Below are 26,727 nucleotides of genomic sequence, written 5' to 3'. Positions count from 1 at the left end.
TCACAATACCAGCTCTCTGTTGTTTCTTATGCGTTTCCATTCCAGAAGGATACATTCATTTGCTCTGCTCCATACAATTACCACACCTCCACCCGTGTCAATGATATTGCACAAGACTAGCCTGGTATGACAGCTACTCTAATTTTCCCTGTTTGTGGACAGCAATCTTGGTGCCGGTGTACTGTGCAGACAGAGCAGGGTGCAGAAATTTTGAAATTCATTACTCAATGCCACAACACAATTTTATCGTCCTCCATAGAATATAATGCTAATTTGCACAGAAATATAGGGGATTATGCAATTTGTCACATTCATATTTGGAAACGATATTTATGCACTCAATGTGCAAAAAGTAGAGAGATTCCTTTTGTACAAGCATGATTGTTCACAGATTCTGGTGTAACATCTGTCAAATTGTGGCACTCTTGCTGAATGCAAATGCTGATTATCTTATGTTAGTTTCCAAGCAACCTACTTGTGGCCAAAGCAACAACATCACCCGAAACAAGTAAAATATGCTCAATACAAAAATCAAGATGAAATATAATGCAATCACTCCATAGAAATTAAAGCATTATACTTTGCCAAAGGAACCTAAAGCAGCAAGGCCAAAGTTATTCTACTCATGCAAGATTTTTCGATGATTTTGATATTATCAAAAGGATAAAAGCCATTGACTTGCAATAGTGATTTCACCTTTACATCTGATTTCCAAAGACGGTGATCACATTTGAAATTGCTGAATAATGTTTTCTCTTAAGTGATTCATTTGCTGTAAAACTGATTCTGTCCATAGTCATAGAGTGACACTGTGTGGAAACAGGACCTTCGGCCCAACTCGCCCAACAATGTCCCAGCTATCCTAGTCCCACTTGCCTGTGCTTGGTCCATATCCCTCCAAACCTGGCCTACCCGTGTACCTGTCTAACTGTATCTTAAACGATGGGATAGTCCCAGCCTCAACTACCTTCTCTGGCAACTTGTTCCATACACCCACCATCCTTTGTGTGAGAAAGTTACCCCTCGGATTCCTATTAAATCTTTTCCCCTTCACCTTGAACCTATGTCTTCTGGTTCTCGATTCCCCTACTCTGGGCAAAAGACTCTGTGCATCTACCCAATCTATTTCTCTCATGATTTTGAATACCTCTATAAGATCTCCCCTCATCCTCCTGCACTCAATGAAATAGAGACCCAGCCTACTCAATCTCTCCCTGTAGCTCACACCCTCTAGTCCTGGCAACATCCTCGTAAATCTTTTCTGAACCCTTTCATGCTTGACAATATCTTTCCTATAACATGGTGCCCAGAACTGAACATAATATTCTAAATGCAGTCTCACCAATGTCTTCTCCAACTGCAACATGACGTCCCAACTTCTATGCTCAATACTCTGACTGACAAAGGCCAAAATGCCAAAAGCCTTTTTGACCACCTTATCTACCTGCAACTCGACCTTCAAGGAACCATGCACCTGTACTCCTAGATCCCTCTGCTCTACAACACTACCCAGAGGCCTACCATTTACTGTGTAGGTCCTGCCCTTGTTTGACGTCCCAATGTTCATACTCATGGGGTGTAAACTACCCAAGCAAAATATGAGGTGCTGTTCCTCCAATTTGCGCTGGGCCTCAGTCTGACAATGGGGGAGGCCCAGGATAGAAAGGTCAGATTGGGAATGGGGAATTGAAGTGTTGAGCTACCGGGAAATCAAGTAGGTTAACACGGACTGAGCAGAGGTGTTCAATGAAACGATCGCCGGGCCTGCGCTTGTTCTCACCGATGTAGAGAAGTTGACACCTGGAACAGCGGATACAGTAGATGAGGTTGGAGGTGCAAGTGAATATCTGCCTCACCTGGAAAGACTGTTGGGGACCTTGGATGGAGTCGAGGGGGGAAGGTAAAGGGACAGGTGTTGCATCTCCTGCGGTTGCAGGGGAAAGTACCTGGGGAGGGGTGGTTCGGGTGGGAAGGGACGAGTTGACCGGGGAGTTGCGGAGGGAACGGTCTCTGTGGAAAGCAGAAAGAGGTGGAGATGGGAAGATGCGGCCAGTAGTGGGATCCCGTTGGCGGTGGCGAAAATGTTGGAGGATTATATGCTGTATGTGACGGCAGATGGTGTGGAAGGTGAGGATCAAGGGGACTCTGTTCTTGTTACGAATGGGGAGAGGGGGAGCAAGACCGGAACTGCGGAATATCGAGGAGACCCGAGTGAGAGCCTCATCTATAATGGAAGAGGGGAACCCCAGTTTCCTAAAGAACGAGTACATATCCGATGCTCTGGTATGGAAAACCTCATCCTGGGCGCAGATGCGGCGTAGACGGAGGAATTTCTTTCCTACACAACATTTGCCACCCTCCAGTCTCCGGCACCTCTCCTGTATTCAAGGTCGACTCGTAAAGTTCAACGAGGGCTCCAGCAATTTCCTCTCTAGTTTCCCCGCAATGTCCTCGGATATAACTGATCAGGCCCTGGAGATTTGTCTACCTTCAAACACGACAGTACCTTCAGTACTTCAATGGTAACCCTGATTGCTCTCGACACTTCCAGTGACTGCTCCAATTTCCTCCGTCCTACTGTCTTTCTCCACGGTAAATACAGAGGAGAAATACTCATTTAGGACCTTGCCCATCTCCTGTTGCTCCACACAGAGGTGACCGCTTTGATTCCCGAGAGGTCCCACTCTCTCTCTAGTTACCCTTTTCCCCCTTGTGTATTTATAAAATCTTTAGGGATTGTCCTTAATGGTACCTGTCAGAGCTATCCCCTGGCTCCTTTTTGCCCTTCTGATTTCCTTTTTTAGTTTACTCCTTAGTTCCCAAAACTCCTCCAGGGATGCACTTGATCCCAGCTGCTTATACGTGTCCCATGAATCCTTCTTGTTTTTGACGAATGTCTCAATTTCCCTCGACAGCCAAGCTTCCTTACGTTTACCTGCTTTACCCTTCACCCTAATGGGGATGTACACATCCCTAGCTTTCTTCAGTACACTTTTAAAACATCCCACCTGGCCGATGTTCCTTTCCCCTCAAATAACCTGCTTGTCAACTTGAGCGAGACCTTCTCTCAGACCCTCAAAGTTGGCCTTACCCCAGTTGAGCATTTTAACACGTGGACCCTCTCCATCCCAATCCATAACTATTTTAAACGTAATCGAATTGTGGTCACTGGTCCCAAAAGGCTCATTCACACACACTTCATTAACTTGCCCTTCCCAATTTCCCAATACTAGATCCAGCATTGCCTTCTAACGTGTGGCGGCCTCCACATACTGCTTAAGAAAATTCTCCTGAACAAATTTGAAGAATTGCACCCCATCTTCACTAAGGAAGACACAAACAATCTCCCAGATGTACTAGAGGACAGAGGATCTAGGAGGGTAGAGGAACTGAAAAAAAATTGCATTAGGCGAGAAATAGTATTGGGTAGACTGATGGGACTGAAGGTTGATAAATCCCCAGCGCCTGATGGCCTGCATCCCAGGGCACTCAGGGAGGTGGCTCTAGAAATAGTGGACGCATTGGTGATCATTTTCCAATGTTCACTAGATTCAGGATCAGTTCCTGTGGATTGGAGGATAGCTAATTTAATCCTACTTTTCAAGAAAGGAGCGAGAGAGAGAAAATGGGGAATTACAGACCAGTTAGCCTGACTTCGGTGGTGGGGAAATGCTGAAGTCAATTATTAAAGAGGTAATAACGGTGCATTTGGATAGCAGTAAAAGGATAAGTCCAAGTCAGCATGGATTTATGAAAGGGAAATCATGATTGACTAATCTTCTGGAATTTTTTGAGGATGTGACAAGTAAAATGGATGAAGGGGAGCCAGTGGATGTAGTGTATCTAGACTTTCAGAAAGCCTTTGATAAGGTCCCACACGGGAGAATGGTGAGCAAAATTAGAGCACATGGTATTGGGGGTAAGGTGTTGACATGGATAGAGAATTGGTTGGCAGACAGGAAGCAAAGAGTAGGAGTAAACGGGTCCTTTTCAGAATGGCAGGCAGTGGCGAGTGGAGTGCCGCAAGGCTCGGTGTTGGGGCCACAACTATTTACCATATATATTAATGATTTGGATGAAGGAATTAGAAGTAACACTAGCAAGTTTGCAGATGACACAAAGTTGGGTGGCAGTGTGAACTGCGAAGAGGATGTTAGGAGGTTGCAGGGTGACCTGGACAGGTTGAGTGAGTGGGCAGATGCGTGGCAGATGCAGTATATAATATAGATAAATGTGAGGTTATCCACATTGGTGGCAAAAACAAGGAGGCAGATTATTATCTCAATGGTGTCAGGTTAGGTAAGGGGGAAGTGCAACGTGACCTGGGTGTCGTTGTACACCAGTTACTGAAAGTTGGCGTGCAGGTACAGCAGGCAGTGAAGAAAGCTGATGGCATCTTGGCCTTCAAACCGAGAGGATTTCAGTTTTGGAGTAAAGAGGTTCTTTGGCAATTGTATAGGGCCCTGGTAAGACCACATCTGGAGTATTGTGTACAGTTTTGGTCTCCGAATTTGAGGAAGGACATCCTTGTAATTGAGGCAGCGTAGGTTCACGAGATTGATCCCTGGGATGGCGGGACTGTCATATGAGGAAAGATTGAGAAGACTAGGCTTGTATTCACTGGAATTTAGGATGAAAGGGGATCTTATAGAGACATATAAAATAATAAAAGGACTGGACAAGCTAAATGCAGGGAAAATGTTCCCAATGTTGGGCGAGTCCAGAACCAGGGGCCACAGTCTTAGAATAAAGGGGAAGCCATTTAAAATAGAGGTGAGAAGGAACTTTTTTACCTTGGGAGTTGTGAATTTGTGGAATTCTCTGCCATAGAGGGCAGTGGAGGCCAAATCACTGGATGGATTTAAGAGCGAGTTAGCTAGAGCTCTAGGGGCTAGTGGAATCAAGGGATATGGGGAGAAGGCAGGCACAGGTTACTGATTGTGGATGATCAGCCATGATCACAATGAATGGCGGCGCTGGCTCAAAGGGCCGAACGGCCTCCTCCTGCACCTATTTTCCATGTTTCTATCCAAACCCTTCACGCTATGATTTTCCCAATTTATATTGGGAAAGTTAAAATCTCCTACTACAACAACCTTACTTGACCTGTAGCTGTCTGCAATCTCCTGTCACATTTGTTCTAATTCCCATTGACTATTCGGGGGTCTGTAGTACACCCCCAACAAGGTGATCATCCTTTTCTTGTTCCTCAGATCCATTCATTTGGCCCCACTAGATGAACCATCTATAATGTCACCTCCGAACACAGCAGTGACATCCTCCTTAACCAACAATGCAACCCCCCCTCCTCTTTTTCCCTCACCCCTGTACCCCAGAACATTGAGCTGCCAGTCCTGCGTGTCCCTTAACCAGGTTTCAGTCATGGCTACAACGTCCCATGTACAAATAAAATTGAACATATATCTTTTCAAACCACTTGCAACGAAAAAAGTATTAATCACATACAAAATTCATCGCGCAAATTTGCCCAAGATAATTATTATGTTATTTTGAGTTACAAACCTCTGGAAAAATATGGAACATTTAAGGCTTTGCATTTAATACAAATAATTGACTTTTGGATTAATTATTGCTCCTCCCCAATTCTCTTGGGTTGGCCACAATCTAGACATGATGATGGATCATTAGCTTGAAATATAAACTAATTCTGCCATGACAGATGCCACCTGCTCGGTTGCTTAGTTAAAGCAAAAAATGACATTTTCGCATTTAAAATCAGTTTATTACCCATTTATATTACAACAACCTCATTTACAACCTCTATTCTTGGTTCAAACACAAAAATATCAGATTTACTGCGTTTAACTGCAAAATTGAATTTGAACTCAACCCAGTCTGTACATAACGATCACCTTACATACTGATCAAACCAGTTGGCACTATCACTGAGGCCTCAGGCAAAAATCAAAAGAACATTCTGTTTAAGTTTATAAAAATAGGATGCAAGATAAATGTTTCAGCTCATCAATCTGAAAACACATTGTACACAAATTGATCTTTGATGCAGTCGCAGAAAGTATCCACTATTTAAAGTATTTAATGCACAACACAGATGAAGAGTTATGCTGGCCATTATTTCCCCGTATTGAAAGGCTGTGTTCAGATTTCAGAAGACTACAACAATGGAAGACGGTGGAATTTGGCAAAGGATAGCGAAGTCCTGCGGTTAAATGTGAGTACAGTACCTGGACAATTTGATGGCAAAATATGCATCATCATAACAAATAAGATGGCACCAAATTCAATCTATTTTCCTACAGTAGCTAATAGGATTCATGAAAAATGCTGTTCTATCATTGAAAGATCTGCACATTATTTTAGAACTGCAATGATTATGTTCTTTATTTCTGTCTGCAAGAGTGTTACTGAATTGTAATGTTAATCAAATGCCTCCTTTAGGAGGTAGTAAGAGGTAAAGCATACACAACCAAAGTAGTTGGCTTTGCTGAAAATTTGCAAAACACGAGTAACATAATATGCTTAAAGTCAGTATCATGTCATAAGGCATGTTATGCTTGTTTTCAGCTGTCAGGGCATTGAGTATAAAGTTAAGAAGCCATGTTGCATCTTCATAAGACTTTGGTTGGGCTTTATTTGGAGGATTGTGTGCAGTTCTGGTTACCTCAGAAAAAAATTGCCAGAATGCTGCTTGCATTAAAGGATATTAGGTTTCACGAGAGGTTGAGCAAACTTGAACCGTTTTCTCTGGAGTGTCAGTGGCTGAGCGGAGACCTGGTAGAATTATATAAAATATGAGAAGCATGGATAGGACACAGTCAGAACCTTTTCCCCAGGGTGGAAATATCAAAGGCGAGAGGACAGTTTTATGGTAAGAGGCAAGGTTTAAAGGAGCTGTGCAGAGCAAGGGCAATTTTTTTGAAAACACAGAGAGTGCTTAGTGCATGGAATGCATTGGCAGTGGTGGAGGCAGATACAATAGCAGCATTTAAGGGGCATTTAGATCGGCATATGGATGTGTAAGGAATGGAGGGACATGATATGACTCATGTTCAGGCACAGGAGAAGAGATTAACTTGGCATCAAATTCAGCACGGACATTGTGGGCCATAGTGCATACTCCCTTGCGGTACCACTTTATGTTTTATAGCCAATGAAACGAATAAACCATGCATAGCATTTTAATTATATATCACCTTTGCCTTCTGAATATAACCAGATCACAGGAAGATACAAAAATTTAACAGTGAAAGCAATAATAAAAAAAATAATAATAATGCAAATAAAACAAGGACATAATTTGTTAAATCAGTAAAAGAACATTGCAATCACTTCAAGTAGCAGATTGAAATAGCCACTTACTAATGAAAAGTAAATTTAATCTTAAACAGGCTGCAAAATCTAGAGTAAGAAAATAACTGCAGATGCTGGTACAAATCGAAGGTATTTATTCACAAAATGCTGGAGTAACTCAGCAGGTCGGGCAGCATCTCAGGAGAGAAGGAATGGGTGACGTTTCGGGCCGAGACCCTTCTTCAGACTGATGTCAGGGGGGCAGGACAAAGGAAGGATATAGGTGGAGACAGGAAGATAGAGGGAGAACTGGGAAGGGGGAGGGGAAGAGAGGGACAGAGGAACTATCTAAAGTTGGAGAAGTCAATGTTCATACCACTGGTCTGCAAGCTGCCCAAGTGAAATATGAGGTGCTGTTCCTCCAATTTCCGGTGAGCCTCACTATGGCACTGGAAGAGGCCCATGACAGAAAGGTCAGACTGGGAGTGGGAGTTAAAGTGCTCAGCCACCGGGAGATCAGGTTGGTTAAGGCGAACTGAGCGAAGGTGTTGAGCAAAATGATCGCCGAACCTGCGTTTGGTTTCGCCGATGTAAAGAAGTTGATATCTAGAGCAACGGATGCAATAGATGAGGTTGGAGGAGGTGCAGGTGAACCTCTGTCTCTCTTGGAAAGACTGTTTGGGTCCTTGGATGGAGTTGAGGGGGGAGGTAAAGGGACAGGTGTTGCATCTCCTGCGGTTTCAGGGGAAAGTGCCTGGGGATGGGGTGGTTTGGGTAGGAAGGGACGAGTGGACCAGAGAGTTACGGAGGAAACGGTCTCTGCGGAACGCAGAAAGGGGAGGTGATGGGAAGATGTGGCCACTGGTGGGGTCCCGTTGTAGGTGACGAAAATGTTGGCGGATGATTTGTTGGATACGCTGGCAGGTGGGGTGGAAGGTGAGAACGAGGGGGATTCTGTCCTTGTTACGAATGGGGGGGGGGGGGGAGCAAGAGCGGAGCTGCGGGATGTAAAAGAGACCCTAGTGAGAGCCTCATCTATAATGGACGAGGGGAAGCCCCGTTTCCTGAAGAATGAGGACATCTCTGATGCCGTAGTGTGAACACCTAATCCCAGGCGCAGATGCGGCGTAGACGGAGGAATTGGGAGTAGGGGATAGACTTTTTGCAGGAGACAGGGTGGGAAGAAGTGTAGGCCAGATAGCTGTTTATAGAGGTTGTCAGTCACTAGTCTGTCTCCTGTGATGTAATCTATTGCATCCGCTGCTCTAAATGTCAACTTTTTTACATCGGCGAAACCAAACGCAGGCTCGGTGATCGTTTCGCTCAACACCTGCGCTCGGTCCGCATTGACCAAACTGATCTCCCGGTGGCCGAGCACTTCAACTCCCCCTCCCATTCCCAGTCTGACCTTTCTGTCATGGGCCTCCTCCAGTGCCATAGTGAGGCCCACCGGAAATTGGAGGAACAGCACCTCATATTTCGCTTGGGCAGCTTGCAGCCCAGCGGTATGAACATTGACTTCTCCAACTTTAGATAGTTCCTCTGTCCCTCTTTTCCCCTCCACCTTCCCAGTTCTCCCTCTATCTTCCTGTCTCCACCTATATCCTTCCTTTGTCTCGCCCCCCTGACATCAGTCTGAAGAAGGGTCTCGACCCGAAACGTCATCCATTCCTTCACTCCTGAGATGCTGCCTGACCTGCTGAGTTACTCCAGCATTTTGTGCAAAATCTAGAGGTGACTTTAGATGGTGTTTTGCAATGTCATTATGGGCAGAACAGGAAAAATGGACAATCCTGTTATTAAAAAGAAAATTTCAATATAGCCTCGCATATATTTAGGCGGTCATGATATTTGAGTTCTCAAAACAGTAGGTTTTTTAAAGAAAAGTATTTTAGAGTAAAACTTTCAATCCAATACCAACTGAAAATATGAACGCAAGTTCAATACCAAATTCACTTTTGATTTGGTCATTCTAAACTTCAAGTAACTATCTCGAAGTTTGCCGATGAAACAAAGCTGTGTGGCAGTGTGAGCTGCGAGTAGGATTCTGTGAGGCTGCAGGGTGACTTGGAGAGGTTGGGTGAGTGGGCAGATGCACGGCAGATGCAGTATGAGGGGGATAAATGTGAGGTTATCCACTTTGGTGGCAAGAACAAGAAAGCAGATTATTATTTGAATGGTGCCAGATTAAGAAAAGGGGAGGTGCAACGAGACCTGGGTGGCCTTGTACATCAGTCACTGAAAGTATGAATGCAGGTGTAGCTGGCAGTGAAGAAAGCAAATGGCATGTTGGCCTTCATAGCGAGAGGAGTTGAGTATAGGAGCAAGGAGGTCCTTCTGCAGTTGTACAAGGCCACACCTGGAGGAGTTATGGTCTCCTAATTTGAAGAAGGGACTTCTTGCTATTGAGGGAGTGCAGCGTAGGCTCACCAGGTTAAATCCCAGGATGGCGGGATTGACATATGATGAGAGAATGGGTCGACTGGGCTTGTATTCACTGGAATTTAGAAGGATGAGATGGGAACATATAAAATTCTTAAGGGATTGGACAGGCTAGATGCAGGAGAAATGTTGGGGAGTCCAGGACTAGGGGTCACAGTTTAAGAATAAGGGGTAGGCCATTTAGGACGGAAGCGAGGAGAAACTTTTTCTCTCAGAGTTGTAAATCTGTAGAATTCTCTGCCACAGAAGGCAGTGGAGACCAATTCACTGGATGTTTTCAAGAGAGAGTTAGATATAGCTCTTAGGGCTAATGGAATCAAGGGATATGGAGAAAAAGCAGGAACGAGGTACTGATTTTGGATGATCAGCCATGATCATATTGAATGGGTCAAAGGGCCGACTCCTGCACCTATTTTCTATTATGTTTAAACCATGTACGTCAGCATATATTTCTAATATATTGCTTCACTAACTGGTCAAGCTACTTTTGCACCTGGTATTAATTCAGCCTATGATATGCATTTGGGCACCAGGATAGGTATTTAGAGAAACAATAATGCTGTTCTTCAATCACAGTAGTGGCATTCATCCTTGAACCAGTCCTCATTTTGTTCTAAAAATCAAGACATTATAAACCTCCGCCACATTTGGAACTGATTTACCATCTCTACCCAAAAAATGCTTTAAAAAGAACGCATTCAATTTCTCTGTTCCTTTCACTCAATTCCTCATTCACTATAGACAGTAAAATTTAAGCATTTCTCCAGTCACACTTTACAACTTTAAACGATTCTGCCACTACAGACAAAATTGTTGCAATATGAAGCATAGGTATGTCTCCAGTGACTCTTAGAAACATCTAGATTTACCATAGAAAGCATACTGAAGGGTCCAAACCGAAAACGTCACCCGTCATGCTCTCCAGTGATGCTGCCTGACCGCTGAGTTACGACAGCACTTTGTGTCCTTTTGTGTAAACCGTCATCTGCAGTTCCTTGGTTTGGGAACAGCTCTCTCCAAGACCGCAAGAAATTGCAGATTGTTGTAGATGCAGCCCAATCCATCACACAAACTCGACTTCCCACCAGTGACTCCATCTACACTTCACACTGCCTTGGAAAAGCAGCCAACATGATCAGAGTTGGTCATTCCTTCTCCCTACTGTCTAGAAGGTGGTACGGAAGCTTGAAAGCATGCTTTACCAGACAGGCCGATCTTATTATAATGGACTTTAGCAAAGCCTTCGACACCATTCTCCACCGCAGGTTGATGGCTAAGCTTCACCAAGTTGGCATCCGAAATAACATCTACTCCTGGATTGATTAATTCCTCACCAAACGAAATCAAAAGGTTGTAGTAGTGAGTCATCACACCAATCTCCAGTTGAGTCCGGCGTGCCACAAGGAACGATGTTGGGACCCTTGCTGTTCTTGATCTACATCAACGATCTGCCTGACAACCTGTCTTCGAGAGTGAGACTCTTTGCAGACGACTGTATTGTGTATCGAGAGATCAAAGCTGCTAAAGATGCCAAGATTCTTCAAAATGACACAAACTATCTTTCTGTCATGGGCCTCTTCCAGTGCCATAGTGAGGCCCACCGGAAATTGGAGGAACAGCACCTCATATTTCGCCTGGGCAGCTTGCAGCCCAGCGGTATGAACATTGACTTCTCCAACTTTAGATAGTTCCTCTGTCTCTCTCTTCCCCTCCCCCTTCCCAGATCTCCCACTGTCTTCCTGGCTCCACGTATATCCTTCCTTTGTCCCGCCCCCCTGACATCAGTCTGAAGAAGGGTCTCGACCCGAAACGTCACCCATTCCTTCTCTCCTGAGATGCTGCCTGACCTGCTGAGTTACTCCAGCATTTTGTGAATAAACTATATTTGCAATTGGGAAACCATTTGGCAAATGGGTTTCAATTACACCAAATGCTGTTCCATGAGAGTTACTCATAAATTCAAAGCCGATCATAAACCAGTACAAGATGGGAGACAACCTGCTTAAAGAAGTTGATCACCACGCATACCTGGGAGTGGAACTCACATCTGGCCGAGCTTGGAACATTCACATGAACCAGATTGCCACAAAAGCAAACAGAACTTTGGGCCTTCTCCAGAGAAATGTATCCGGTTGTGACAAACCAACAAAGGAGGTAGCGTACAAAACACTTGTCCGCCCACTGTTGGAATATTGCCAGACAATATGGGACCCTCACCAGAAAAATAACATTGACACCCTTGACAAGGTTCAGAGGCGTGCAGCACGGTTTGTTTGTGACGACTACTCAAGACAGTCAAGCGTCTCCGATATGTTAAATCGCCTTGGCTGGAAGTCGTTGGAGTCAAGATGCACCAAAGCCCGCTTATGTACTGTCTACAAAGACACTCAAGGCATCATCCCCAGTAACATATCTCACTTCATACAATCCAATACCTTGGAATTTACAAGACAGTCGTCAGGTCACTTCATTTATACTAGAATTAGAGCAAACAAAAATAGCTACCTATAGTCACCACCAAATGTGCACCAACCTTGTCACTCTTCAAGTCACAGCTCGACAAGTTGGACATGGATCATCTCACCAAACTTGCCCACATAAAAATCTAAATAACCCTTTTGCAACCAGTACACATGCGAGCAAAACCTGCATGAGATAGCCCAGCTGTTGGCGGTTGTACAGTAGAAAGTAGAAAAAAAGCAGAAGAGAAAAAGGAAGTTTCTTTCCCTCTGTTGTCAGTTTTCTTAATAGTCCTCCACAAGCTACAGTACAGTTCAATTTGCCTCTACCCTATTGGACTATCTATTGTACTTTAGTTTTATGTATATTTAATCTGTTTAGATAGCATGCAAAACAAAGATTTTCACGGTACCTCGGTACGCATGATTATAATAAACCTAAACCATGCAAACATTGTTTTCTGTTTCATTCCACTGCCAAGTCAAACTCAGAATTCACTGGAAAGGTATAATGCAAAATAATAATTCACAGGAACACAATTTGTAGTTCACATTCAGTTTTCATTTAATGAATAGACAAGGTGAATTTTCTGTCCTTTTTCAACAAAAGGACTATTTATTTTCATCACACCGATTAAATTACACTCAACCCTTATCTTAAGACAAAGGAACAAATTACAAACTTATCTCTAAAGTATTTTTCTTATGACTGTTCCAAAGTGTTTCACAGGAAATTAATTATCCTGAAATGCAATCATTTGCGCGATATGGACAAGTATGGTTACTTTGTGGTGTATAATTTCCCACAAACACGTGTGAAATAAGTTACCAGTTTTCTGTCGACCCAGCTGAGACATAAGTGATGGACAACACTAAGAAAGATCTTATTCCAAAAATAACTTGATCTGATATTCACAGCAAGTAGCACCTCGCTTCGGGATGCAATTGAGAAGATAGCACAGCAGACAGACAATTGAGAAGATAGCACAGCAGACAGACAATTTAGCACTCACTCAGTAGGTTCTCTAGCATTGGTCAGATTAACCAGACTATTTTCTGGATGTATCTTGATTGTGTAACCTCCTAGCCCAAATGAGAATAGCATCATTGAATTTGACACGGAGCATTAATTCATGATATATAAATCTATGGATCACTCAGACTGTATTACCTAGAAATTCTTCTGCATCGTCCTCATGATGTCACCTAGGTAGATGTCACCTAAATCTGTATCAACAAACTCATACCCCTCGTTCAAATCAAGGATATAGATTATCAGCAGTTGAGGCTCCAGCATCGTCCTACTTTTCAGTCTTCCACCCTGATAATTATCCTGTTTATTTCCAGTTTCTAATTTCTGCCGGTTAACTAATCAATCAATATGCTATATCTCCAATCTTACAAGCTCTAATATTGAGTAACTTCCAATCAGCAATGGCTGTCTTATCCAATTCCACTGTTTCCCTTTATAAATTTCATCTCCATTTATTTTGTTAAATTATCAGGGATCACACGATTTTCACATCATTCTCCAAGTGACCAAAGTTGGTAGAACTGGAATCTAGGATGGATAACGGATAGCTGAGGAAGAAAATGTAGTAAACATTTAAAAAATGGAAGGCAGACATCATATGTCCTGATGCAGTCCTGACCCAAAACGTCGACCAGCCCTTTCCCTCCACAATCACACGAGCGTCGTAAACAGGAATTGGACAAACACATTGCACTTGTCGAGCATTCAGATCACGTACGGGGAAAAAAATACAAATACCAACGAAGGCACACGTCTCTGTCTCTTGAAAACCTTTACAAAGAATGGAGTGGGCAAAATAAAGGTCTCACAACTGGTAATTCAGATGCAAATTCTATCACATATCAGTACTTTTATTTTACAATTCTCCAATTTCAAGAATGTCGTTTCCACGTTTCCCACCCGCCTTTCTTTAGATTACCATCTATCGTATTCCCACGTTTTCTCGCAACGGCTGCATCATCCCTCCATGGCTAACCAAAGGAGAAAAAGCGCCATTCTCTTCCCTGGTATCATGTCACTCCTGCAATCCCAGTCCTTTATCACACTCCTTTCACCATGCCAATACTCGATCTACCCGCAGTTCAGGCTATTCTGCTTTCAATGGAGTTTATTTCCGGGAACTGACCACCACCCCCTCCCTCCTCGCCGTCACTTACTGAGTTGGCCGGGGATGGGCGCCAGGTCCTTGGGGGGAGTGGACATTTGCCTCTCGAAGTTCCCCGGGTTGGAAAAGTAATCCCGCAGCCGGGGCAGCTCCCTGCCCGCCTCCTGCAGCTCGGTGTGAAACTCGAGCGCTGTCAGGATGAACTGATCCCGCAGCAGCTGAGCCGCGATGGTGTCGTGGGGGACGCGCTGCGCCTCCGCCGCCGCTTTCACCAGCCCCACGCCGCTTCCACAACCGTAACCCGACTCCGGCTGAGGCGACAGCAGCAGTGGAGGAGGAACGTGTTCGGAGGCTGCCGGGCCCGGTACGCCAGGGTCCTTGTTTCGCCCCATCTTTCTCTCCGATTCTTCATCCGAGTCGCTAAGGAACGGATTAACACTAGACGTCGCCATCTTGCTTCTCGTCTTCCTGGTTCAACCCTCGCGAGCGCTGTCCTCGCGTCAGCTTCGCCCCGCCCACTCCCGGTCAGCCCCGCCCACTTTCACATCAGCTGTTAGCCCCGCCCACTCTCGACCAGCCCCGCCCTCTCTCGCGTCAGTGCGGGCAGCCCCGCGCACTCTCGGCCAGCCCCACCCACTCCCGCGTCAGCACGGGCAGCCCCGCCCATTTCGCGTCAACTTGGGCAGCCCACTCCGCGTCAACAGACCGGCCCACTCTCGGTCAGCCCCGCCCACCGCGTCAGCTCGGTCAGCCCCGCCCACCCACGTGTCGATACCGTCAGCTCCGCCCATTTCCGCGTCACCCCGCCCACTCCTGCGTCAGCGTCAGCTCCCCTCCCTCCCCGTCAGCCCAGCCCCGCAAAGTTTGCGTCACCCTGCCCAGGCAACGTCCACTCCTGACGACCCAATCCCGCCCGCGTTAGCCCCGCCCCCTCGCGACAGACCCGCCCCCTCCAATTCGAAAGCCGATTGGACATCCGTTGTCAAGGGTGTCACTTGAGATCCAGCAGAGGCGACCATCAACGAGGTGAGCAATGATAACAGTATCTTTGGAGTTGACCATTCACCTCAGGGCAAGGGTGTGAATCTAACACGTCTGTTGTGGAAGAGCAACACAATTCCACAAACTCAACAGTTTTGCAACAATAGAGTGACGTGCCTCCGCCGTGTACAATTTGCAAACACATGTTTATGCATTGCAAATAAGGGGGTTTCAAAAGTATCTGATCATTGCAGCGTTGAGGAGACGCACATGCGCACTGATGGCGTTCCCTCTGTCATTGGGTCAAAGGAGCTCTGCGCAAGTGCAGTCAGGGCAGCTGCAGCTCTGAATTATTCTTTCTGGTGCATGGGAGAGTGTTGCTTCGAGGAGGAAGTGCACAAACACCAGGCATGTAACTTTACTTTCCCACCTCAGAGATTTGCATTGAGGCGAGAAGATGTTTATTCCCAAACAACTTGCGTGGTTCGAGTTCAGATCCCATACATAAATAGGTGTGCCAGCCATCAAAAGCTCTTCCATCTTTTGGAAGTATTGCAGGGAATTGGTTACAGTAAGTGGATCAAACTCTTCAACACTGTTTTGGATCAGAATTTGTTGCTTTGGTCAAGATAAATGAATAGATTTTATAATCCTTTTAGTATTAGAGTCATATTAAAATTATTAAACCATATTCAAGAAACTACAGTGCGAAAAATACGGTACTGGCAAAAGAGACACGGGTGATGGAATCGTTTTTGTTTTATGTATTGGGTTGTTGTGATCTGGAATCCACTTTCATTTTAATGGTAATAGAAACAGACTCAACAGTAAATTTTACCAAATCATTTAATGTTTAGGTTTATTATTGTCAAGTGCAGTGGTGCTGAGTTACAGTGAAAAACTATCTAAATGCCATCCAAACATATCAGATGTACTAGACATAAATAGAATCAAGTTACAGTCAAGTACAATAGAGAGAGCAAAGAAGAAGATACAGAGTGCAGAATAGTTCTCAGCGTCATAGTGCATCAGTTCCTTAGGCAAGGTCCAATGTCGTCAATGGGATAGAACTGAATCAGACAGTATCCTAGCTTATGGAAGGACCATAACCCTGATAACAGAAGGGAAGAGTCCAGAGTTCCTGAGTCTGGTGGTGCATTCTTTCAAGCTTCTGTGCCTTCTGTTGGATGGGAGTAAGAAGAAGAAGGAATGACCAGGGTAGGACAAGTCTTTGATTATGTTGTTGCTTTTCTGAGGCAGCATGAAACGTAGATGGAGTCAATGGTTGGAAGCTGATCGATTCAGTGTATAAAAGTATTGTCATTTCAGATCATGCTTTACCACTAGTTAATTATACCATTAGGACAGCTAGTAGAGGTCTTGTTGTGTGGCGATTAAGCCCTATGATGGTTACATGATAAAAAATTCCTCGAATTTGTTGGAAAAAATATTGATACTTATTTCCAAATGAATACAACTCAAACTTCAGCATCAACTAGATGGGAGGCATTTAAAGTCTATATTCGAGGGCAAATGATCAGTTATACAAGTAGCAGTTCAAATAAACAACATCAGAGTAAATAATATTGGGCGGCCCAGCTGTGAGGGCAGCCTCTTTTTGGTTTGAGCTTGAATCACCCCTACATTGGATAAGGATGGAAGCCACAGACTGGGCTACATCTGCAACTGTCTGCAATTTCTTGTGGTCCTGGGCAAAGCATTTTCCAAACCAAGCTGTGATGCAACCCGACAGTCTGCTTTCGATGGGTGCATCGGTAGAAGTATTTAAGAGTGAATGGAGACATGCCCAGTTTTTCTCGGGAAGTAGAGATGGTGGAGTGCCTTCTTGGCTGTTGCTTCAGTGTGGCTGGTCCATGATGGATCATTGGTAATTTAAAGTCTCAACTATTTAAGGTCTCAACTATTTCCACTTCTGCACTATTAACGCTGATTGGGGCATGTACTCCACCATGCTACCTGAAGTCAATAGTTAGCTTCTTCATCTTGCAGACATTGAGGGAGAGGTTATTGACCTGACACCATGTCAATAAGTTCTCTATCTCCTTCCTGTAATCTGTCTTGTCATTGTGTATGGTTTGGCCCACCACAGTGATGTCAACTGCTAACCTGCAGATGGAATTAGAGTGGAATTTATTTTCAGGACACCGGTGTTGCGAATTATTGTGGCGAAGGTGTTGTCACCTATCCTCACTAATTGAGGTCTGTGGGTGAGAAAGTCAAGAATCCAGTGGCAGACCGGGGAACTGATTCCTGATAACTATTGTTATGTCTGGCTGTGGCTGCTTTGACAGTCCGGAGTCACCTTCCAGAGGGAAGTGCTTCAAAGAGTTTGTGGCCAGGGTGAGAGGGGTCAGAGATGATCTTGCCTGCTCGCTTCCTGGCCCTTGCAGTGTACAGTTCATCAATGGGGGGAAGGTTGCAGCCAACAACTAATTTTATTGAGCATTTGACCCTGAAGAAGGTTCCTGACAGATGCTGCTTGACCTGCTGAGTTATTTCAACACTTTGTGATTCACTCAAGATTCCAACATCTCCCGTTCCTTTTGTCACTATTTTAATTCCTGGATTGAGGTATTTGTCGTGTGTGAAGAGATTAAATAGACTAGGCTTTAGGGTTTAGAAGAATTGCAAATGATCGAACTGAAATGCACAAAAGTCTATTGGGTTTCTGACAAGATGGATGCAGGTTCAATGTTACTCTTGGTTGATGAGTCCAGAACTGGGTATCACAATCTCAAATAGGGGGTTGGCCATTCAGGACGGAGATGAGAAGGAATTTCTTCATCCAGATGGTGGTTAATCTTCACTACACAGAAAGGCAATGGAATATATTCAAGACGGACTGATGGATATTGTGTATAAAATGGTGCGAGGTAAGAGATCACTCACAATTTTATTCAATGGCAGAGCAGCCACACGGGACCAAATATTCTACTTCTGTTTCTTGTACCAAGTGACTATTATTGTCTCCTTACTGTTTGTTATGCTCACTACCGCATTTCCCTCTGCATCCTTATAAACTCTGCCACCTTATTCAGTCTGAAGAAGGGTCTCAACCCGAAACGTCACCCATTCCTTCTCTCCCGATGCTGCCCGACCTGCTGAGTTACTCCAGCACTTTGTGAATAAATACCTTCGATTTGTACCAGCATCTGCAGTTATTTTCTTCTACACCTTATTTAGTTATTCTGTGTGCCTGCTATTTAATGCGGACTTAGTACTTCCATAATTACTATATTTGAAAGTGTGTTAGTATTGCACTCCACTCACATTACTCATTTACTTCTATTCACACTCTAGAACATAAGTGTGTTTCAAGAAGTAGTTCTATTGTTCTCAAATAGTTTGGAGTACCCTGAGCTTGGAAAGGTTCTTTCATGTCAAATGTTACAGATTTGTGTTTCAAGTTGCAATCAGAGCCCAAGGAGTGGACTGAAATGTTCATTGTGTTTCTTGGCAATTAGACATTTTGCTTGGCGTTGTTTGAAGAAATAAAGAATTCATCAATATATTAATATTGCAAAGAAGTAAATAATTGACAAGTAAAAAATTCTCGCTGTGTGCCAATATACCATGTACATCAGATACCCTCCCAAGGAATGAATTTAGGTAAATCAGCAGCAGTAGTACTACAGTTGACTCTGTAACCTTGATCCGTAGAATAAAGTTATTATTGAATAATCAGCTGGAACTTGGCTGATGAATTGGCTTGGACTGACTTGCAACATAGAGTCTGAGACCTACTAGGCTATGTATTAAACGCTGGATCGTGCAATAATTTGACTGGCTATCACTTTTTTGTTGGTCTAACTTGAAGGGCTGAATAGCCTCTTCTGTTCCATAAGGTTATGTGGTTATTATAGAATTACACACAACTAATAGAATATTCATCTATTGATTTGAATGTAACTACAATTGGGATCGTCTATTCGAGGATGAAATGAATATCAGTTTTTACATTTTACTTATTGTTTAATTTAGTTTTGTCTTTAAATTTAGTAAGAAGTGATATTTTGTTTTGAATAGGATGAAAGCTTAAGCATGTTTTACAAAATTAAAAAAAACAATAGAACAGTATTGTGTTCAAACTTTCTTGTGACATACTTCCTTTTGATTTTCAGTTTCGCTGTGAATGAAGTGCTTAGTTTTACATCCGAAAAGATGCTGACATTTTTCCTGATTGGCTTTCTTGTGCATCTTGTCTTCTTTGCCGCAATTTTTGACATCTACTTTACCTCTCCCCTGGTCCACGGAACAACTCCTCACCGTGTCCCTCGTGCACCACCGGCGAAACGTCTCTTTCTCTTTGTTGCTGATGGATTACGTGCTGACACATTTTTTGAACTGGATTCGGAGGGACAAACACGTTCGCCATTTCTCCGGTATGAGTAGTGCGGGTCATAGAAAATGTGTATCTTTCACATTCTTAGAGTTTGATATAGTGAAGTGAACATGGTCTCCTCTTATTTTGGAGACAAACTAGTCGCCATCAGTGTGGACTATCTGTTTGGGGATTCAGGAGAAACGTTATTGCCGAGAAGATAGCACTTGACACCTCATTGCGTAATGGAGATGAATAACTAGCTACATTTTAGAATAAGTTAGATAAATAGATAAAGGAGACAGTAGAAGGGTTTAGATAAAGTTGCATTGGGGGAAAACTCATATGCCCTGTTTAAACAATCGATGAACCTAGTTAGCCTGTTTGTGTGCTATGTGTTTTAAATGTGGAAAAATAAATCTGAAATAGTCAGCATCAAATGTTTTCTTCCCAATTGTATATTATTCTTGCTAAACAAGTACATGTAGGCTGATTGTAAGACTTTCAGAAATATATATTTTTTCAAAATAATTACTTATTATGATATTTCAGCTTCTTATTTAATGTTATTTCTGTGTCCATATGTGTTTGTTCCAATCCATCCATCATAAAGTGTTTTGCCTTCCTGATCAGCTGTAGATATGACTTCTTCAATGTGATGGGGTGCTCACAGAGTTGATGACATGACCATCGCTTTATAGGAGGAATCCCTATGAACGACATTTTTTAAAGGCGTAATCTGCACTGGAGATATTTCCTGATCTTTGCATACTATTTTTTTTTAAATTCCAGTTAGTTGTGAAGATCACTGTGTCAATATAGACCATAAATTGCTTTTGAGTTATTATCCTGTCCCTATCCCCAGTGCTCTGGTAGAGGTCGTTTATGTCATCTTGGATGTTTTATTTTGCAAAAGACAAAACGCTTTTTAGCAAGATTTGAACAAGAAATTATAAAATCTTAATTGGATAAGGTTCAGATATTTGAACATGGAATCCATACTTTGGTAAAAGGGGAGATAATTGATGATTTTTTAAAATTATGTTAAAAAATATCCTTTTATATTGGAACAAATGTTTAATGATTGAGCATCAAGCCCAATATCAGTAACAGAAAACATATAAACAATAGTTCATTATAGAAACTACAACATATAAGACAAGCCAAGACACCTGTCAGCCCTAGGCTGTAACTCACAGAGCTCCTCACTGTCGAGGCTTTGTCATGAACTCCAATTGATGCTGAACACCAAACACCAACTTGCCCATCCGTGAAATTAAATAAAAAGACAGGTGATTCAGGATGGAATATTGAAGTGGGTTTATACAAACTGGAGAATGGCACGTGGACATATGTTTCTTTTACATAATGAAGATGATCATTTAAAAAATTATCTGAAAAAAAAGAGATAATGGCGTGCATTGGGACTTTGTAATTCTCTCTGCTTAAGCACTTAGAAGATTCAACAAATAACAGGTAAGATAAATGACAGGTGATGACTGTGGATTGAATTGGTCAGGCAACTGCCCTACCTCTTCAACTCAGCACAGCAAGCAGGATTTGTTTAGTATCTTGTATGTAAAGTTATACCACTGAGAATATTGTGCTCTTTCAGTGCCCTATATAAATGGCAGCCTTGATTATCTGCTCAGTCTGCAATGGGGATCACCATCCAAACCATGCCCAAAACAATTCTCTCCCTAAAGTCAAGTGTTTGCTTTTCTAATCAAAAAAATTAAGTCTGCATAAACTCTGTTCAAAGCCTGTTAATTCCCAGAGTATTGTTATAAATAATTTATATTAATTCATTCTTGATCCAATCAAGAATGACTTGTTTCCGTTCTGAGGAGTGAGAGCCTTCACAATTAGGGGAAGAGGAGGGGGAGGGGAAACTCTAGCACGGAAGGCATATTTGTGCAGCAGGTAGTGGTGCTACTTCACACCTCCAGCACCACATGTTCAATCCTGACATCCAGTGCCCTACCGCCCTCCCTCCAAGTGTTCTGGTTCTCCCTCCCCTTGCATGCTAAAGATTTTCTGCTTGGTTGTAAATTACCAAGTACAGGCTGGGAAGTGGGAGAATCGGGGTAGAGATAACAAATCCAGTCTTAACAATATAAGTAAGCAGCAATGTTTATCAATAAATTTAGTGCTAATGCAGGTAAAGGTACGAATAACTTTATAGTTTTATTAAAACGGAACAGTGTACTACAAATGGCTGAGTTGAGAAAATTAGCAAAAATAATGAGTTGAGAGAAAATAGATTACAAGGAAAAATCTGATTGAGATTTCTTTGAGAGCCAATATAGATTTCATGGGCTGAACTGCTCCCTTCAAAATCATAAGAGAATACAATAATAGATTAGTATGTATTCAACAACGTACTCACTTGATTTCAGGAATAATTACATTCTGAAAGATTCTACTTTTAATTGTCAATGGCAAGATCGATTACATTGGATCACATTAAAAACTAGGTAAGTTATCATACTACTACCCTCCCATGTTGTACATCATAACGTTTTTGTTTCTGCATTCAGGGATGTGATCGAGCACAGCGGAAGCTGGGGGGTGTCTCACACACGGGTTCCCACTGAATCCAGGCCAGGACATGTGGCTTTGATTGCAGGGTTTTATGAAGATGTCAGTGCTGTTGCTAAAGGTATGCAGTACTTAATATCTGTTGGTAATAATCATTTGTTTTTATGCCAGACACAAAATATTCTACTTGAACATCTTTCCAATAGGTGTGTTTTGAGAAGAAAAATGAATGAACGCAGAAAATTGTACATAAACGTGGAATTGATTATGATCTGTATTTGTTTAAAATGAGGGAAATATTTGTGATTTTCATTTTAGTTAGATGGTAAATTATAGTTTATAGAGCGTCTCACTAGGCAGAATGATGTTAATGCCCAGTTTCGTGACAGAATTACAGATTTTGTTTTTACAAACTTAAGAATTGAAATTGTATTCAGTTTATTTGAATGGTCTAATTCCAGAACACGAAAACTATAGATTTAAAAAAATATTTTATTTTTAAAGTATATTGATCCAATCTGGATACAATTTTTTAATTTTTTTTATTTGCCCAGTCTTACAGAATCAAGTAAGCAGCATTGTTTGTCAAAAAGACTTAGTGCTAATGAACTAAGCAGAATAGTGTCCGACAAATAGCTGAGTTCAAAACACGAGGAGAAGTAAAAGTTCTGAGCTGATTATTATGGCTACAATTCGGAAAGAGTTAAGATCTAAACCTTGCATTTCAGCAATAAAATCAGCAAAAATTGAAAGTTCAGTATATCAGATAGCATCATCTGACCAGCTGAACGCATCCAGCATTTATGTTTTAACTTCTGACATCGTGCCTTCTAGAGTTATGGAAATGACTCTGCCCCATATAGCATGTGGCTTTTTACATACACTTGTTTAATTCCTCCAGGCTGGAAAGAGAACCCGGTTGAATTTGATTCTGTTTTTAATGAGAGCAAACACACCTGGTGCTGGGGAAGCCCTGACATTTTACCAATGTTTGCAAAAGGTAGGCAAATGTGGATTATTACCATCTTAAAGCAAACTGTAAAAAATCTTATTTGTTGCCTTTGTTCAAAATGTTGGATCAAACAGGGAGGTTGTAAGGAGACAAGAGAGGTGGCGAGGTTCAGGGAGGCAACTCCAGAGTTTAGGAAAATCAAAAAACTCCTGATGTTGGCAATTTGAAATAAAAAACGGAAAATGTTGGAAACGCACAATGAGTCAGACAGCACTTGTGGAAAGGAGAATATTTACGGTCTATTTCTCAGTCTGACCATGTTTCCAGTATTTTCCGGTTTTTTGTACCAAAGTGTAGGGCTCTGGCTGCTCAAGGGACAGCCTCCAGATGAGGAGTGATTACATTCAAAAGCCACCAGTCAGATTTGGAAGCGTTTGGACTTCTCGAATGCAAAAGATTTCAAAATAAAGGATGGGCAAGTCTGTGGAAATCTGAAAACGATAATAAAATTTTTGAAAACAAGGTGTTGCTTAACTGGCAATTAACACAGTGTGATGTGTGGAAAGGACTCTAAAGTAAAGACTTGGTGGGTACAGAGGCATGGCAGTAGGCTTTATATACAGAGGATGGGAAATGGAAGGGAAGCCAGGAGTGTGTTGAATAGGTGTCTGGAAGGCGAGAATGAGGATTCAGCAACAGATAACCTAAGGCAAAGATGGGTGATATTAAGGAGGTAGAAGTATGTATTTCCTTGAAAGTGGCATCACAGGTAGATAGATTGGTCAAGAAGGCTTTCTGTATCTTTGCCAAATATACTTTTCCAAATGTACCCTGGCATCACTCCCCAACTCTTTCTCGGGGACATTGATGGCTGCCTCGGAGCTGCCAACTGTACCCATGCAAAACCCGTCAACTTCATCCACTTCACTGCCAACTTCCACCCTGCCTTCAGATTCACTTGAACCATCTCGATATCTCTCTCTTTTTTTGGTCTCTCTATCTCTATCTGAGGAGACGGACTATTCACATCTACTGCAAACCCACTGACTCACACGACTGCCTAGACTACACCTCCTTCAGCATATCTCTTGCAAAGAGGCCATCCTTTTCTCCTAGTTCCCCTGTTAAGATGAGGCATTCCACTCGAGCACATCTGAGATGTTATCTTTTTTCAGAAAATCATTTATATCCCTACCCCACAATTATGGATGGAGGCTGCATTTGCATTTCCTGTGTTGCCCACAGTTCTGCTCTCACCAACAACATCCACACCGACCCCACCCCGACAGACAGAACAGGGTGCTTACCCTTCATCACACCAACATCTGGATCCAACATGATATTCTTTGACATTTTCCCCAGCTTCAACGCAATCCCACCACCAGTCACTCTCCCCACCCCTCTCTGCTTTCCACAGAGACCACTCTCTCTATGTCTCCTTGGTTCGCTAAATCCTCCCCCTCCCTAGGCACTTTCCCCTGCAACTACAGGTGCAACACCTGTCCCTACTCCTCCTCCCTAACTCGGTTCCAGGCCCAAACAGCCCTCTCAGGTGAGATAGAAGTAGACATGCACCTCTTCCAAACTCATCTATTGTATCCGGTGCTCTCAATGTGGTCTTTGCTACATTGCTGAGACCAAGTGTAGACTAGGTGACTTCTTTGCCAAACACGTGCTCTGTCCATTGGGGCCTACTGAAGCTCCCCATGGCAAGCCACTTCATCACCCTTCCCATTCCCATACTAACTTGTCTGTCCTTAGCCTTCTGCATTGTCAGAGTGACACCACATGCAAAGTGGAAGAACAGCACCTCATATTCCATTTGCGAAGCTTACAATCCAACAGCATCAAATTCTTTGATTTTGGGTAGTATATCCACTAGCCCCTTCAGACCTACACAGGCGTTCACACCCATCCACCTTTCTTTCCAACTCTCCCAACACCACCCTCCCCTGTCACCCAGTTCCTTTTCGCCTCCTCCACTTCCTCCTTCTACTTAGCACTCACTCCAACCCCTTCTGTGTCCCCCAATTTCCCCTCCAACCCCACTCTGTTTGCAGCTACATACCATTCCCTCCCTCAGGTTCCGTATTTCACTTGTCACCTTTCTTCCCTATTTGATTCCACCAGCTGCACCCCTTTGACTTCTCCACTTATCATCTCTAGTCTTGATTACTATCTCCATCCTTCTGCCCAACATCTGAACGGTCGAGGAAGAAACGGAGGGCTTCGAGACCATCCTTGTGGGGGATGGAAGTGTAGTCAATCCCCATCTACCAACCTCCGTTTCTTCCTCGACCGTAGAACCAGCCAATCCCCATCTACCAACACTCTCCTCCGCCTAGCAGAGCTGGTTCTTACCCTCAACAACTTCTCCTTTGACTCCTCCCACTTCCTCCAAACCAGAGGCGTAGCTATGGGCACTCGCATGGGCCCTAGCTACGCCTGCGTCTTTGTCGGGTACGTCGAACAATCCTTGTTCCGGGCATACACCGGCCCCATCCCCGAACTCTACCTCCGCTACATCGATGACTGCATTGGTGCTACCTCTTGTACTAATGCAGAACTCACTGACTTCATACACTTCACCTCCAATATCCATCCTGCCCTTAAATATACCTGGACTATCTCCGATATCTCCCTCCCGTTTCTGGACCTCACCATCTCCATCACAGGAGACAGACTAGTGACGGACATTTACTATAAACCCACTGACTCGCACAGCTATCTGGACTACACTTCTTCCCACCCGGTCCCCTGCAAAAAGTCTATCCCCTATTCCCAATTCCTCCGTCTACGCTGCATCTGCGCCCGGGATGAGGTGTTTCACACTAGGGCTTCAGAGATGTCCTCGTTCTTCAGGAAACGGGGCTTCCCCTCCTCCATTATAGATGAGGCTCTCACTAGGGTCTCTTCTACATCCCCTAGCTCCGCTCTTGCTCCCCCTCCCCCCACTCGCAACAAGAACAGAATCCCCTTCGTTCTCACCTTCAACCCCACCAGCCAGCGGATCCAACAAATCATCCGCCAACATTTCCGTCACCTACAACGGGACCCCACCACTGGCCATATCGTCCCATCCCCTCCCCTCTCTGCGTTCCGCAGAGACCGTTCCCTCCGTAACTCCCTGGTCCACTCGTCCCTTCCTACCCAAACCACCCCAACCCCGGGCACTTTCCCCTGCAACCGCAGGAGATGCAACACCTGTCCCTTTACCTCCCCCCTCAACTCCATCCAAGGACCCAAACAGTCTTTCCAGGTGAGACAAAGGTTTACCTGCACCTCCTCCAACCTCATCTATTGCATCCGCTGCTTTAGACGTCAACTTATTTACATCGGCGAAACCAAGTGCAGGCTCGGCGATCGCTTCGCTGAACACCTGCGCTCGGTCCGCATTGACCAAACTGATCTCCCGGTGGCCGAGCACTTCAACTCCCCCTCCCATTCCCAGTCTGACCTTTCTGTCATGGGCCTCCTCCAGTGCCATAGTGAGGCCCACCGGAAATTGGAGGAACAGCACCTCATATTTCGCCTGGGCAGTTTGCAGCCCAGTGGTATGAACATCGACCTCCAAATTTAGATAGTTCCTCTGTCCCTCTC

The 26,727-nt window shown here is 43.7% G+C and overlaps 2 protein-coding genes across 2 annotated transcripts in view; one reads left to right on the top strand and one right to left on the bottom strand.

The window, feature by feature from the left end:
• LOC144591283 (RAB11-binding protein RELCH-like) overlaps window positions 1–14,776 on the bottom strand; it is a gene marked incomplete at its 3' end in the record, with an annotated part of 40,994 nt that extends 26,218 nt beyond the window's left edge. Inside the window, exon 1 of the mRNA XM_078395541.1 lies at window positions 14,364–14,776. Within this exon, the coding sequence (XP_078251667.1) occupies window positions 14,364–14,763 (400 nt within the window). The remainder of the gene's footprint in view (window positions 1–14,363) is intronic.
• An 889-nt stretch (window positions 14,777–15,665) lies between these two features.
• Window positions 15,666–23,175, top strand: LOC144591284 (GPI ethanolamine phosphate transferase 1-like; the record flags this gene model as incomplete). The annotated part of the gene is made up of 4 exons (XM_078395542.1): window positions 15,666–15,700; window positions 19,435–19,695; window positions 22,175–22,296; window positions 23,077–23,175. Coding segments are annotated over exons 2-4 (442 nt in total), but the record flags the coding sequence as incomplete, so codon positions are not given.
• Window positions 23,176–26,727: the final 3,552 nt, after the last annotated feature.

This window comes from Rhinoraja longicauda, unplaced genomic scaffold, assembly GCF_053455715.1.
Source record: "Rhinoraja longicauda isolate Sanriku21f unplaced genomic scaffold, sRhiLon1.1 Scf000789, whole genome shotgun sequence".
Classification (NCBI taxonomy): Eukaryota; Metazoa; Chordata; class Chondrichthyes; order Rajiformes; family Arhynchobatidae; genus Rhinoraja; species Rhinoraja longicauda.
Note: the sequence above shows the minus strand (reverse complement) of the source record. Positions and strands in the feature narration are given on the sequence as shown.